The sequence below is a fragment of the Narcine bancroftii genome, chromosome 1 (assembly GCF_036971445.1).
Source record: "Narcine bancroftii isolate sNarBan1 chromosome 1, sNarBan1.hap1, whole genome shotgun sequence".
Taxonomy (NCBI): Eukaryota; Metazoa; Chordata; class Chondrichthyes; order Torpediniformes; family Narcinidae; genus Narcine; species Narcine bancroftii.
The window spans coordinates 70,598,744-70,613,836 of NC_091469.1; the positions used below are offsets into that span (position 1 = coordinate 70,598,744).

Here is a 15,093-nt window from a genome sequence, read left to right on the forward strand (position 1 = left end):
TGACATGTCTGTCCTTGCCCTCATCTATGGTCAGAGTGAGGCTAAACGTAAACTTGGCTGCTGCCACTTCCTTCCATTAGGTCATTCTCCCCAACAGTGTCCAAAATAGCTCCCAGAGGCAATGTGCTATCCACATTCACGCTGTCAAGGCCCATCTCAATGCCCCCCACAATGCTCTTCTCTAACTTCATGCCACTTTATTATTAGCAATTCAATGAGTTGCTTCTGGAACTTTTGACCCATTATATATTCTCTGCAAATTCAAGTCAACTACTTAGTGAAAGGTAAGATGTCCAGTAAATGTCACAAATTAACTTTAGATTTATTGGTACTATTGGTAGCTTTCATGATTTTTATTTCAAACCACCAAGTTTATCCATATTTTATTGCATTTAGGCTCAGAGGTTTAACTCTTGGTTGTCTGAAGATAGTTATATATCAAATGATCATAAAATAATGTTTTTCAGGAAGTGTTTTTCAGAATGAAGTATCTAATTTTCAAACAACCCACAATCACAGATATAAAATCAGTTTGAAATATTTCATTACAACTTTGTACTAATAATTCTCAACTCAACATAGCTTATTCAGAACACAAAAGATAATGAAAATGAGAGAAAGAAAAGCTACAAGGTGAGAAAATAGAAGATAGATGAAGAAAGAAAAAAAAACAAGAAAAAGAATCAAAGCAAAAAAAAAGATAAGAATAAATGAGAGAGATTTTAATTTGTATATGATCATAAACAAATTATTATCACTATCAAAAACCATAGAACAGTGCAGCAGGGAAACAGGCCCTTCAGTCCATCTCTGCTAAACTAACATTCCACTTGGTTCCATCGAGACCATTGTCCTCCATATGATGACATTAAAAATATTTTCAGCAATCACTGCAAAATCTTCCACTGTAAAACAGATACAGAAAACTCAGAAGTAAAAAGAGTAACAGCAGGAGGTAAATGGATTACATGTAAAGCCAAGACTGCCCCTTAGAAACCAATGCTGCCAGTACCACGTAACTAGTCAACTAAAATTAGCTGAACTGTTATCATGCAACCCCACTTCATAGATACAATTTCTAATACATTCTATAACATTGTTGGCTGTCAGAGATGTCAGTACAACTGAAAGGCAGCCAGCAGTATGTCTGGGCAGCTTCCAACTAGATGGCTTTTAGTTTCTGTTAGCTCCCCTCCCTTCTTTTCTCTAGCTCTGTTTCTCTTTTCCCTAACTATTTTCCCAAGCTCTGCATTCACAAAGCCCCCACCCCCCCATCAATTCTCACATTTCCTCTCTCCTGTTCTATCCCCATTCAATTAACACTTTTTGTCTTAATTCATGCACCTGCCTGCTTTTTATTCTCTCATACCTTGAAGAAGGGTTCTGGCGCGAAAAATGGTAATAGTACCTCCTATGGATTCTGGGAGACCTGCTCTTCTGAGTTCCTCCACCACTTCTGCGTTTTCACCACAATCTCAGTGTCTGCAGACTTTAGTGTTTCACTTCATTGATATTGGATAGTCCATAGATTATAAACAAACTAGTTGGTCATGCAGAACCATTGTAAATCATAATTATTTATCTAAACTATGAAGTTCCATCCAGTAACAATTGCTGCTCTTCTAAAGGGCATACAAAATTTCAATGTTGCAAATGATTGCAAAAAATTTTTTGTCAAAAGGCTGGTAGTCTTGGTCCAATGCAGTGGAGTTCCTAAATACTCAGTATTGAATTAACTGATTTCTGTGTGGCAGTTGCACTGCAACTACAATTATCACCAGAATATAAAACCACTTTATTAGGATTGGTAAATCAAAATTTACATCTGTGATTTCTGCAGTATAATTGCTGGCTGAGTTGTAAGCCGGTAAGCGCTGTCCGGTATGCCGGAATGTCAGGGTCTGCTTGCTGCGTATCTGCCAGGACCGTGTAGTCAATGCCAGGGGTAGGGTGGTGCACTGTCAAGATAGCCAGATGGGATAGGGTGTCGGCCACCACATTGGATTTGCTGGCTTTGTGTTCAATGTTCATTATAAATTCATAAATGTAGGACAGTGTTGCTGTTACCTGGCTGACCATGGATCTGATACCTTACTGAAGGTGAAGGTAAGGGGTTTGTGGTACATGTAAGTTTTGAACTTCCTGCCCTTCAGGAAGTAACGAAAGTGCCAAATTGCCAGATATCAAAGGCACTGTAGTTGAGCTCTGGTGGCGTGAGGTGCTTACTGAAAAAGGCCAGTTGTTCCCATTATCAGCTGCCAATTGGTTACCTCAGATGCCCGAGTCCTGATTGGGGCCCCTTGTGATTCACCGGCAGTGATTGGTCAGTTTCACCGCTCTGCCGGCGGCCTATGGAAACAAGCATTTCAGTCTTCACAGTTGCCGCGTTCGATGGCCATTTTCTGTGTCAGTAGAATAAAAATTTGTAAATGCAAAAGATACGAGTCAGACAATTTAATTGAGGTGAAGTTATAAAGTAAGAAAGTGAGTTATAAATCACCCCATAACATCTGGAATTTTATTTCTGAGTTATTAACTGAATAATGAATCTTTTTCCATATTCAAACAAGTCTCGATGGCACACAACCACTGATCATGAGTAGCTGGGATATTATCCTTCGCATGCTCGGCAAAAGAGATAGCACGACTCCGAATCAAAGACAAAGAAAAATCGTTCCCTCCTATTATACCAAAGAGGGACACCAAAGAGTTCGGTATTAAATCTATATTTTTTTTGACAAGTATAGAACACCTTGCCAGTATTTTTTCTAGACTAGGGCAAATTCAGAACCTATGAATTAATGATGCTTCTCCACTCTTACAGGGATTCGTAACAGAGTAAAAGTGAGACAAATTAACCTTAGACATATGTGCTCTATGTACTACCTTAAATTGTAATAAACAATGATGGGCACCTAACGAAGAGCTACTTACCAATTTAAAAATTATGCCCCAATTCACATCCAATATAGTCAAAATTAAATCCTATTTGCAAGCATTTTTAATTTTAGCTAATGAAGTCTGATTATAAATAATAGATATTAATCCTTTACGAGAAGACATTAAATTAAAAAAACTCATTTACAAAATTTGATTCAAACTCTCTTGGAAAATCAGATAATTGTGATTCAAGAAAATGCCAGACTTGCAAATATCTAAAAAATTGAGATTTGGACAGGTTACATTTAGCAGAAAGCTGCTCAAATGATGCAAAATATCCATCAATGAACATTCCTTAAAACTAACTACCTTCTCTATACCATCTCTGAAAAGTAGCATCATGTAAAGAGGATGAAAAAAATTATTGGATACGATAGGGCTTGAAAGAGAGTAATTACGAAATGCAAAATGTTAAATAACTTAGTTGAAAATGGAAGTGAAAAGCTAAGAAGCGCTAAATTAGAAAAAGTTTTTGTTTTGGTGGTGGTGGTGGGGGGAGGGGGGGAGGAATACAGCTTCATTGATATCCATATTGGGCGGTCAGAATTATTGTGAAAACAGGATCAAAACATAAGACTTTTTTGTATATTGATTTCCCATTAGTAAAATCTAAAGTTAGACAGAGCCATTCTACCATCTCTGTTAGATCTCTGTGGAAGAACTTTATTAAGGAAAGGATGTTTTTCCTTCCATATGTAAGGCAATATAGCCAAGTAAATCCAAAAATGATTTAGGAACAAAAATTGAAACAGATTGAAAAAGATATAAAAAATTTAGGTAAAATATTCATTTTAATCGAATTTTAATGCGGCCAACTAAAGTTGTGGACAAAGGTGACCATTGGGACAAAGGATGCTTCCCTTGTTTAAGCACAGCAAGGTAATTCTCCTTAAAAAGATATTTATGATTCTTTGTTATTGTAATACCAAGATAGGTAAATTGATTTTTAACAGTCTTAAAAGGAGAAGCATCATACAATGCTGCAGGAAGAATTCAATGGAAGAAGATCACTTTTATGCACATTCAATTTATATCCTTAAAATTTACTGAATTGTGAAAGTAATGATATAATATGGGAGAGGGAGGCAACTGGATCTGAGATGAAAATAAAAGATCATCTGCATAAAGGGAAACCTTGTGTTCAATCCCTTTCTTCTGTATCCCCAGGATGTCATTACACTCACAAAATGCAATTGTCAATGGTTCAATCACCAGATCAAATAATAAAGGACTTAATGGGCATCCTTGACAAGTGCCACATTGCACATTGAAAGGCTGATATTGTTGTAAATTAGTAAGAATTGTGGTGGATGGCCATAAGTACAATAATTTAACCCATGTAATAAATTCAGGACCAAAATTTTAAAAATTCAATGGTTGTAAATAGATGTACCCATTCTATTCAATCAAAAGCTTTTACTGCATCCAATGAAAGATACACTCAGGAGATTTGCCAGAGGGCAAGTGCATAATATTCATTAAGCGATATATATTAAAATGGGAATATCGTTTTAATAAACACCAGCTGATCTTCAAAAATAACTGACTGTAAGATGTTTTCCATCCTATCGGTTAAAATTTTAGCCAAAATGTTAGCATCAACATTCAGTAAGGAAATTGGTCTAAAGGAGAACATTCGGTTGTGTCTTCACCTTTCTTTGCAATTAAAGATACGTAAGCCACATTAAATGAATCTGGAAGCTTACCCTGTTTAAACAAATCTACAAATACCACATTCAAGTGGGGTGTGAGGAATTGAGAAAATAATTAAAAAAAAATTCCACAGGATACCCATTGGGTCCAGGAGGCTTTCCAGATTGTAATGAGGAAATAGCAACCATTTTTTCCTGTTGCGAGTAGATTCATCCAGTCATATTTGACTATCTGAAAAAAATGTTGATATTCATTCTAAATAATCCTTCATTTGTAGTGCTGGACACAGCCAAGAAAGACTCAGCCACCACATTGAAAGTCGTTAATGACTGTTTTTATTCAAATTCAGCACGTGCCCCTTTAAGGGCAGCATGAGCTCAGTCATCTCATGCATTGTGACATCATAATTGCTGCCCCAGGCGTATACTGGGCAGGAGACTTTTTTTAAAAATTTTTTATTTTTCACACTGTGAACCATATCAACCAAAATACATGCAAACATTTTCCTCTTAAATATACACAGTGGTATTTTCTCCTCCCCCTACCTTCCCTCCCCCCTTCCCACCCCCCTCCAAAACCAATAAATATTCAACATATACAATAAAATAAAACCATTAAACAATGTCATCACACAATGAAAAATAAACAAGATCAAGTCATTTTGTCGTCTTATCATTTTAGGGGGTAGAGGACTGAGGCAAGTCCTCTCTGTTATGTTCCATGTACAGTTCCCAAATTTGTTTAAATAATGTGACTTTATTTTTTAAATTATATGTTATTTTTTCCAATGGAATACATTTATTCATTTCCTTGTACCATTGCTGTATTCTCAGGCTCTTCCAATTTCCAAGTTGACATTATACATTTTTTTGCTATTGCTAAGGCTATCATAATAAATCTTTTTTTTGTGCTTCATCCAGTTTGAGGCCTAATTCCTTACTTCTTATGTTACTTAGAAGAAAGATTTCTGGATTTTTTGGTATGTTGTTTTTTGTGATTTTATTGAATATCTGATTTATATCTTCCCAAAACTTTTTCACTTTCTCACATGCCCAAATTGCATGTACTGTTGTTCCCATTTCCTTCTTACAGCGAAAACATCTATCTGATAACGTTGGATCCCATTTTTTTTTTAACTTTTGGGGCGTGATATATAACCTGTGTAACCAATTATACTGTATCATGCATTACCTTATGTTTATTATATTCTTCATAGTTCCAGAGCATAATTTTTCCCATGTTTCATTTTTTATCTTTGTTTAAATCTTTTTCCCACTTTTGTTTGGGTTTATAGCTTATTTCATCATTTTCCTTATCTTGCAGCTTGATGTACATGTTCGTTTTAAATCTTTTGATTATCATTGTGTCTGTAATCGCATATTCAAAGCTGCTTCCTTCTGGTAATCTCAGTCTGTTTCCCAATTTATCCTTTAAGTAGGCTTTCAGTTGATGGTTTGCAAACATTGTACCATGAGTTATTCCATATTTGTACTTCAGTTGTTTAAATGTTAATAAATTATTTCCCAAAAAACAATTTTCTAATCTTTTAATTCCTTTACTCACCTATTCTCTAAAGGAAAGGTTATCTATTGAGAAAGGGATTAGCTGATTTTGCATCAATAATAATTTTGGTAGTTGATAATTTGTTTTTTTTCCTTTCTAAGTGAATCTTCTTCCATATATTGAGTAAATGATGCAATACTGGTGACCTTTTATATCGTAACAGCTTTTCATCCATGTTACGGTACCTTCTCCCCTATTTTATCTAGCTTTATCTTAGTCCAATCTGGTTTTTCCCTTGTCTGATAAAAATCTGATAAATACCTTAATTGTGCTGCTCTATAATAATTTTTAAAGTTTGGTAACTGTAAACCACCTTGGTTTGGTTTATTAAACCATTTCTCTGTTAAGGGAATTGGTAACGATTGAAATAAGTATTGTATCCTTGGGAAGACATTTATTTTAATGCAATTTACCCTCCCTATCAACGTTAGCGGTAATTCTTTCCAATGTTCTAAGTCTTCCTGCCATTTCTTTATTAGTGGCTGATAATTTAGTTTGTACAAATGGCTTAAATTATTATCTAACCTAATACCTAGGTATTGGATTGCTTGTGTTTGCCATTTAAATGGTGATTCTTTTTTAAATTCTGGGTAATCCACATTACTCATTGGCATAATTTCACTTTTATTTGCATTGATCTTGAACCCCAATATTTCTCCATACTCCTTCAATTTCTTTTTTTTTAAACTTTATTTATTCGTTCAAAAAAAATAGTACATAACATACAACAATTAACCATAAACATGAGTGTTATTTTTTATATATAGAAATGAAAAAAAAGAGAAAAGAAAAGAAAAGAACCCCCATCCCTTCAGCCAACTCTCCTAAGGAGAGCCATAAAGAAAGAAAAAAGAAAAAATATAAAAAAAATTAAACATACATATTAAGATTTAATCAATATAAATTGAAATGTAAATATTCTGAGTATAACAACTACTTATTAATAAAAAAACTATAATGATTTAGCTTGGCCAATAATGAATGATGTGCTCTGTCAAGCTCCGGTGGTGTCGGAAACATCTTGTCCCCAAACACCGTTACCAACAAATCAGATAAAAATTTAGTAAGCGTACCAGTTTCAGTATTTTCAGCTGCCTATAATACTCAGGTTCTGTCACCATTTCGACTCTCCAAATCACTAATTCTTGCCGTTGGGCCCTCCTTGTTGTCTTCCATATGGCAGACCTAGTTGTTCAGATCCATTAAAGTAGATTCTACCAAGGTCAAAGGTTCACCTTGTTCTTCTGCAGAACGACAAACCTGTGGAAGTCAATTTTCCAGCCAAAAGCCTATCATCTAGATACTTAAATCCTGCATTGATAAATTCTTTGATTTGTACTAGTGCTTCAGAGGAGCCCTCAGTAATCGGCTTTGCCTGTGGATTAGCTGGAGTTTATTGTTTCTTTCCATTTTTTCCACTTTTGCTGATCTTTCCAGCTCTTGTGTCCATTTCAGAGAAAATGCAATTTGACATCACTTCCAAAGTTATTAAAAAAAGTAAACAGGGAAAAAATGTATACCAAAGGTATGGAGCTGTGATAGAGATGCCCACTCCATATTACACTCGAACCGGAAGTCCATCAAACATATAACCATAACCATGTAACCATTTATGGAGTGGAAACAGGCCATGTTGGCCTTTCAAGTCCGCACTGGTTCACTGATTTTGTGCGCCCTCTTCAGGCATTGGTGATTTTAAGTGTAGTGTATCTTTGAGAATTTTAACATTTATCCATAGGTACTATGTACTTTGGATGTGAAATCTCATTTTAAAATATTCAAAAACATTGGCTGTGTGGGAGAAGCCAGTGAGTGGCCGTGGACAATTACTTATCAGACTGGAGGCCTGTGACTAGTGGTGTGCTGCAGGGATCGGTCTGGAACCAGCGTAGCTTGTCATCAAGATCCACAATTTGGACAACAATGTGGTGATTGGATCAGCAAGTTTGCAGACAATACTCAGATCAGAAGCGTTGTGGACAGCAAGGAAGGTTTTCAAAGCTTGAAGAGGGATCTGGACCAGCTGGAATAAACAGCAAATGGAATTTAACATGAACAACTGTGAGGTGTTGCGTTTTGAAGGACAAACCATGAAAAGACGGTGAACGGTCGGGCACTAAGGAGTGCGGTAGAACAGAGGGAACTGGGAAACATCTTGAATTAAAATTTTTGAGGATGTTCTTTCGGAAAGTATACTCTTCTCAGTTTGACTTTTTAAATCAAGCTGTAATTATATCTATTACCCAGTTAGAAATGGGGTCAAATTTCATATTCGAGTCCTTGATCAAAAATCCATATATAGGAGGATCCACAAAGCAACATGACTTGAAGAAAGTAGTTTGAAGCAGTAAAGGAAACTTTACAGGCAACTGAGTACACAACTTGTGAAGCTCAGTAGTATCTCTGTGGTCCAATTTGCTGCCCAGATTGATACAAAACAAGTGACCTACAGCAATTTAACAACACAATCAACTTTACTGGATTGGTTGGGAATTGGAAGAATTGTGTTCTTGGCCTGAGGAATGAAAGGATCTCATGTGGAAAAATAGGATGTGTTTTGTGTTCTTCTTAGTGTTTAATTTCACTTTTTTTTTGCCTTGCGTCCATTCTATATCTGTTTGACATAGAAGGACAATATAAATTTTATGATCTTTTCATGATCTAACCTTGAATTTTAATATGTCAAATCAGTTGTAATATAATAGAGGAAAAACATGAAAGTCTGCAGGCACTGTGTTTGAAGTAAAAGCACAATTCTGGAGAAACTAACTAGATCAAATAGTGTACTTTATATGGTATAGATGTTGAGTTCATTCAACTTTACTGATGGCTTCCTGTGAGCCATTCAAAAATGGAATGTGTGCACCATGAAATAATGAATGATTCATTTTGCTGGAGGATAAACATGTTTTCTTACAAAACCTCAATTATGACCAATCCGAGTTGTTGATTGAAGATGTCTGGAATTCTAATATATCTGCTGTACAGGAAAAGGGAATCCAGACTATTGTTCATGTGGTTGTATTGCCATGTTTCAATTAAGTGACCAAGAATACATTTGGAAGCAGGCTTTCAAGCTTGACCTCTGGGATGTAAACAGAATATAACTTGTAAATGGAATCAAGTTGATGATTTGTTTTTTGTAAAACTGTGATGAAGACAAAGCAGGAGACCAAAGGCGAGTTAGCTCACACCTATGAAAAGGAAAATGTTAGAAACTATCATCATTAAAGATGCTTAAGCAGTAATATGCCAAAGTCAACACAGTTTTGTAAAAGAAGATTCATGATTGACCAATTTATTGGAGCTCTGCAAAAATAACAGAACAGATAGATGTATTAAAATTTCCAGATGGCTTTTAATTATTGTGGACAATAGAAGCTCATGGTAATGCATTGGCTTTGAAAGAAGATTGGCTTGCTAACAGAGGAAAACGTTTTCTACAGTGATCAGTTTTGGGGCCTACACTTTATTTAGTTTTGTATAAAGTATTTGAATGTGATTGCTAAATTTGCCAATGATGCACAGAAAAGAAAGAAAACAAGTTGGGGATTCCTTGTATCATCTTCGCAAAACAATATAGATAAGTGAATGGCAAATATGTGTTAAATTGCATATATTGTGAGAAAATATAAAATTACCCATTTTGGCTGGAAAAAGTAATAAGAATACTGACTAAATTGTGAAAGGATACAAAAGAACCTGGATGTCCCAATAAATGATACACAAAATGCCAGCGTACAAGTCGAGTAAAGAATTAAGAGAGCTAAAAAAAAATGCTCTGGTTTATTGCTGGGTAAATTAAATACAAAAACAGGGAGTTTATGCCTCAGCTATTCAGAGGAAATAGAGTCATGGATTTTCAAGGCCAGGGAGATAGATCCTTTATAATGAAGTGTGGGAAATCAGAATGTCGAATTGAGATTGCAATCAATTCTCTTGTAATTTTAAGAAATAGTGGAAGAGTTCTGAGTCCTAATTAGTATTCATGTATATGCATTTAAAAATAATGCAATAAACTTGACATTATTTGTTGTTTTATTCTGATTTCTTCTTTATGGAAATGTTTTCAGATTCTATGAAATGGCAAAGTGAAAGAGGAATTTTACTCAAGATGAACAAAGTCAAAGTATCGACAGAAAAGGGGTAAGCATATTTAAGATGGACACACAGAAAATTTTTAAAGACAAAATAATGTTAGTTTGTATAATGTGTGTATGCTTGCATATTATTATTCACAGACTTGCTTATTAAAACTGCATATGCAAAGATTCTTCAGACATGTAGCCCTTTCACCTGTACCATCATGCAAACTTCATTTAACCATTTCTAGTCCTTTCATTGTATAATTCATCAAAATGTTAGTCATGAAAGATGAAAATTATCCAGATTAGGAGATCAAAAATGCACACAACACTCAATGTCACCAAGGCCTTGTATAACTGGAGTCAGACTTCTTTGCCTCTATATTTCAAACTTCATGCTGTTTGCTTTATTTACCACCTGCTGTACCTGCATTTTAATCTTCAATGACTGTGCCACAACACTCATCTTTCATTCTACCTCTCCTTTTCCTAATTTCTTTTTTTTTTATTTTTAATTTTTTTATTTTTCACACCATAAATCACGTTAGCCATGATATACACTTTTACTTTTTCACACATATACAGTGACTTTTTCTCCCCCCCCCCTCCTCCCAACTCACCCCCCCACTCCCCCCTCTCATCCATTTTAGGTATACAATCTAGGTTGCATTAATTCAGTCAGACAATGTTGTCATTCAACAAAAATACACCAGAAATTCTACTGAGTCCATTCTTTTCTTCTCTTCTCCTTCCATCAACTTAGGTAATGTTTGTTCCCGGTAGGTTTTCGCTATTGTATTTAATGTAAGGCTCCCATACTTGTTCGAATATTTCAATATTATTTCTTAAACTATATGTTATTTTTTCTAATGGAATACATTTATTCATTTCTATATACCATTGTTGTATTTTCAAATTATCTTCCAATTTCCAGGTTGACATAATACATTTTTTTGCTACGGCTAGGGCTATCTTAACAAATCTTTTTTGTGCATCCTCCAAGTCAATTCCAAATTCTTTATTTTTTATGTTACTTAGGAGAAAGATCTCTGGATTCTTTGGTATATTGTTTTCTGTTATTTTATTTAATATCTGATTGAGATCATCCCAAAATTTTTCTACTTTCTCACATGTCCAGATTGCATGAATTGTTGTTCCCCTTTCTTTTTTACATCGAAAACATCTATCAGATACTGTTAGGTCCCATTTATTTAACTTTTGCGGTGTAATGTATAGTCTGTGTAACCAATTATATTGTATCATACGCAGCCTCGTATTTATTGTATTTCTCATCGTTCCAGAACATAATTTCTCCCATGTTTCCTTTTTTATCTTTATATTTAAATCTTGTTCCCATTTTTGTTTAGTTTTACCATTTGTTTCCTTATTCTCCTTTTCTTGCAGTTTAATATACATATTTGTTATAAATCTTTTGATTAACATGTATCTGTAATCACATATTCAAGGTTACTTCCCTCTGGTAAACTCAAATTGCTTCCTAATTTATCTTTCAAGTAGGATCTCAGTTGGTAATATGCCAGCGCTGTATCTCCAGTTATATTGTACTTATCTCTCATTTGTTCAAAGGATAAGAATCTACTTCCTGAAAAACAATTTTCTATTCTTTTAATCCCTTTTTTTTCCCATTTTCTAAAGGAAAGGTTTTCTATTGTAAAAGGGAGTAGCTTATTTTGCGTCAATATTAGTTTTGGTAATTGATAATTTGTTTTATTTCTTTCTACATGAATCTTTTTCCAAATATTGAGGAGATGGTGTAATACTGGAGAAGTTCTATGTTGTACCAATTTTTCGTCCCATTTATATAATATGTGTTCAGGTATCTTTTCCCCTATTTTATCTAATTCTAATCTCGTCCAGTCTGGTTTTTCCCTTGTTTGATAAAAATCTGATAGGTATCTTAATTGTGCGGCTCTATAATAATTTTTGAAGTTTGGCAGTTGTAAGCCTCCTTGTTTGTACCATTCTGTTAATTTATCTAGTGCTATCCTCGGTTTCCCCCCTCTCCATAAAAATTTCCTTATTATTTTCTTTAACTCTTTGAAGAATTTTTCTGTCAGTTGTATTGGCAATACCTGAAATAAGTATAGTATCCTTGGAAAAGTGTTCATTTTAATACAGTTTATCCTTCCTATCAGTGTTAGTGGTAGCTCTTTCCAATGCTCTAAATCGTCCTGTAATTTTTTCATTAGTGGATTGTAATTGAGTTTATATAATTGGCCTAGATTTTTGTTTATTTGTACACCTAGGTATCTTATTGCCTGCGTTTGCCATCTGAATGGGGATTCCTTCTTAAATTTTGAGAAATCCGCGTTATTCATAGGCATTGCTTCACTTTTATTTACGTTTATCTTGTATCCCGACACTTCTCCATATTCCTTCAATTTCTTATATAATTCTTTTATTGATAGTTCTGGTTCTGTTAAGTACACTATCACATCATCCGCAAATAGACTGATTTTATATTCCCTGTCTTTTATTTTTATTCCTTTTATATTATTATCTATTCTTATCAATTCTGCTAGTGGTTCTATAGCTAGCGCAAACAATAACGGTGATAGTGGGCATCCCTGCCGCGTTGACCTGCTTAAGTTAAATTGCTTTGATACATGTCCATTTACTGTCACTTTCGCTAACGGTCCCTTATATAATGCTTTAATCCAATTAATATACTTCTCCGGTAAACTGAATTTTTGCAATACTTTGAACAAATAATTCCATTCTACTCTGTCGAAGGCCTTCTCTGCGTCTAAAGCAACTGCTACTGCAGGTGCTTTATTTCCTTCTACTGCATGAATTAAGTTAATAAATTTACAAATATTGTCTGTTGTGCGTCTTTTTTTGATAAATCCAGTTTGGTCTAAATTTACCATTTTCGGTACCTGTTCTGCTAATCTGTTTGCTAATAGTTTAGCTATTATCTTATAATCTGTGTTTAGCAAAGATATTGGTCTATATGACGCTGGTGAGAGTGGATCTTTCCCTTGTTTTAGTATCACTGTAATTATTGCTGTTTTACATGAATCTGGTAAGTTTTGTGTCTCATCAATCTGGTTGATTACATCCAGGAGGGGCGGTATTAATAGGTCTTTAAATGTTTTGTAGAATTCTATTGGGAGTCCATCCTCTCCTGGTGTCTTATTATTTGGTAATTTTTTTATTATCTCTTGTATTTCTACTGTTCCAAATGGTTCTGTTAATTTATTTTGTTCCTCTATTTGTAGTTTTGGTAGTTCCATTTTAGTCAAAAATTCATCTATTTTCCCTTCTTTCCCTTCGTTTTCAGTTCGGTATAATTGTTCATAGAATTCTCTGAAGTTTTCCTTAATTTCTTTCGGATTATATGTAACTTGTTTGTCTTTTTTCCTTGTTGCCAATACCATTTTCTTAGTTTGCTCTGTCTTAAGCTGCCATGCTAAGATTTTGTGTGTTTTTTCACCTAGTTCATAATATTTCTGTTTTGTTTTCATTGTATTCTTCTCCACCTTATATGTTTGTAATGTTTCATATTTTATTTTTTTATCCGCCAATTCTCTTCTTTTAGTTGTATCTTCCTTCATTGCTAATTTTTTTTCTATGTTTACTATTTCCCTTTCCAACTGCTCTGTTTCCTGATTGTAGTCCTTCTTCATCTTGGTTACATAACTTATTATTTGCCCTCTAATGAATGCTTTCATTGCGTCCCATAGTATAAACTTATCTTCCACTGATTCCGTATTTACTTCAAAATACATTTTTAATTGTTTTTCAATAAATTCTCTAAAATCCTGTCTTTTAAGTAGCATGGGGTTTAATCTCCATCTATAAATTCTTGGAGGGATGTCCTCTAGCTTTACTGTCAGTATTAAGGGTGAATGGTCCGATAGCATTCTCACTTTATATTCTGTTTTTCTTACTCTATCCTGCATACTAGCTGATAACAAAAATAGGTCTATTCTTGAGTATGTTTTATGTCTAGTCGAGTAGTATGAGTATTCCTTTTCTTTTGGGTTTTGTTTCCTCCATATGTCCACAAGTTTCATTTCTTGCATTGATTTAATTATAAATTTGGTTACTTTGTTTTTCCTGTTAATTTTTTTCCCCGTTTTATCCATATTTGGATCCAAATTCAGATTGAAATCCCCTCCTATTAGTATGTTCCCTTGCGTATTAGCTACCTTCAAAAAGATATCTTGCATAAACTTTTGATCTTCTTCGTTAGGTGAATATATATTGAGTAGATTCCAATGCTCCGAATATATCTGACATTTTATCATAACATATCTCCCTGCTGGATCTATTATTTCCTCTTCTATTTTAAATGGCACATTTTTGCTAATTAATATAGCCACTCCTCTTGCTTTTGAATTATACGATGCTGCTGTTACATGTCCTACCCAATCTCTCTTTAATTTCTTGTGCTCCAATTCAGTTAAGTGTGTTTCTTGGACAAATGCTATATCTGTTTTTTCCTTTTTCAGTAAATTTAGTAGTTTCTTCCTTTTAATTTGGTTATGTATTCCATTAATATTTAAAGTCATATAGTTCAGCGTAGCCATTTTATATTTTGTTTATCTTCTCTTTCCGTTTTTCCATCATTACCTTTCCTCCTTTTCCATTTCTGTTTTCTTATTTTCAACTCTTTACAAGACAACATTCCTACAACATCCAACATTTTCCTTATTCTCCTATTTCTATCTTCTTTATCCCCAATCTCCCCTTCCCCTCCTGAGTTGTCCTTTATCCCTTGTCGGACAACCACATCTCCCCTCTCCATTTGGATTTGCGAATCCACTCGCAACCGTCAACTGATTTTGCAGTGACCGCTATTTTCCCCCACCCAGCCCCCCCCAGA

General features: G+C 34.5%; 1 protein-coding gene and 1 long non-coding RNA gene across 19 annotated transcripts in view; one reads left to right on the forward strand and one right to left on the reverse strand.

Moving 5' to 3' along the window:
- agtpbp1 (ATP/GTP binding carboxypeptidase 1) overlaps nt 1–15,093 on the forward strand; it is a 336,033-nt gene that overhangs the window by 58,514 nt on the left and 262,426 nt on the right. For all 16 annotated transcript variants that reach the window (XR_011354831.1, XR_011354825.1, XR_011354830.1 and 13 more), the window contains one exon: nt 10,230–10,302. Coding sequence is in view for 12 of the 16 variants with exons in the window: in XM_069929750.1 (XP_069785851.1) it covers nt 10,235–10,302 (68 nt within the window). In the remaining 4 variants the exon portion in view is untranslated. The remainder of the gene's footprint in view (nt 1–10,229; nt 10,303–15,093) is intronic.
- LOC138759447 (uncharacterized) overlaps nt 1–15,093 on the reverse strand; it is a 45,083-nt gene that overhangs the window by 17,772 nt on the left and 12,218 nt on the right. Inside the window, exons 2-4 of one of the 3 annotated variants that reach the window (XR_011354839.1) lie at nt 7,230–7,400; nt 1,370–2,402; nt 824–905 (exon numbers count right to left, since the gene is read on the reverse strand). This is a non-coding gene — a long non-coding RNA (uncharacterized lncRNA). The remainder of the gene's footprint in view (nt 1–823; nt 906–1,369; nt 2,403–7,229; nt 7,401–15,093) is intronic. The other 2 variants (XR_011354838.1, XR_011354837.1) reach the window with 2 other exon arrangements.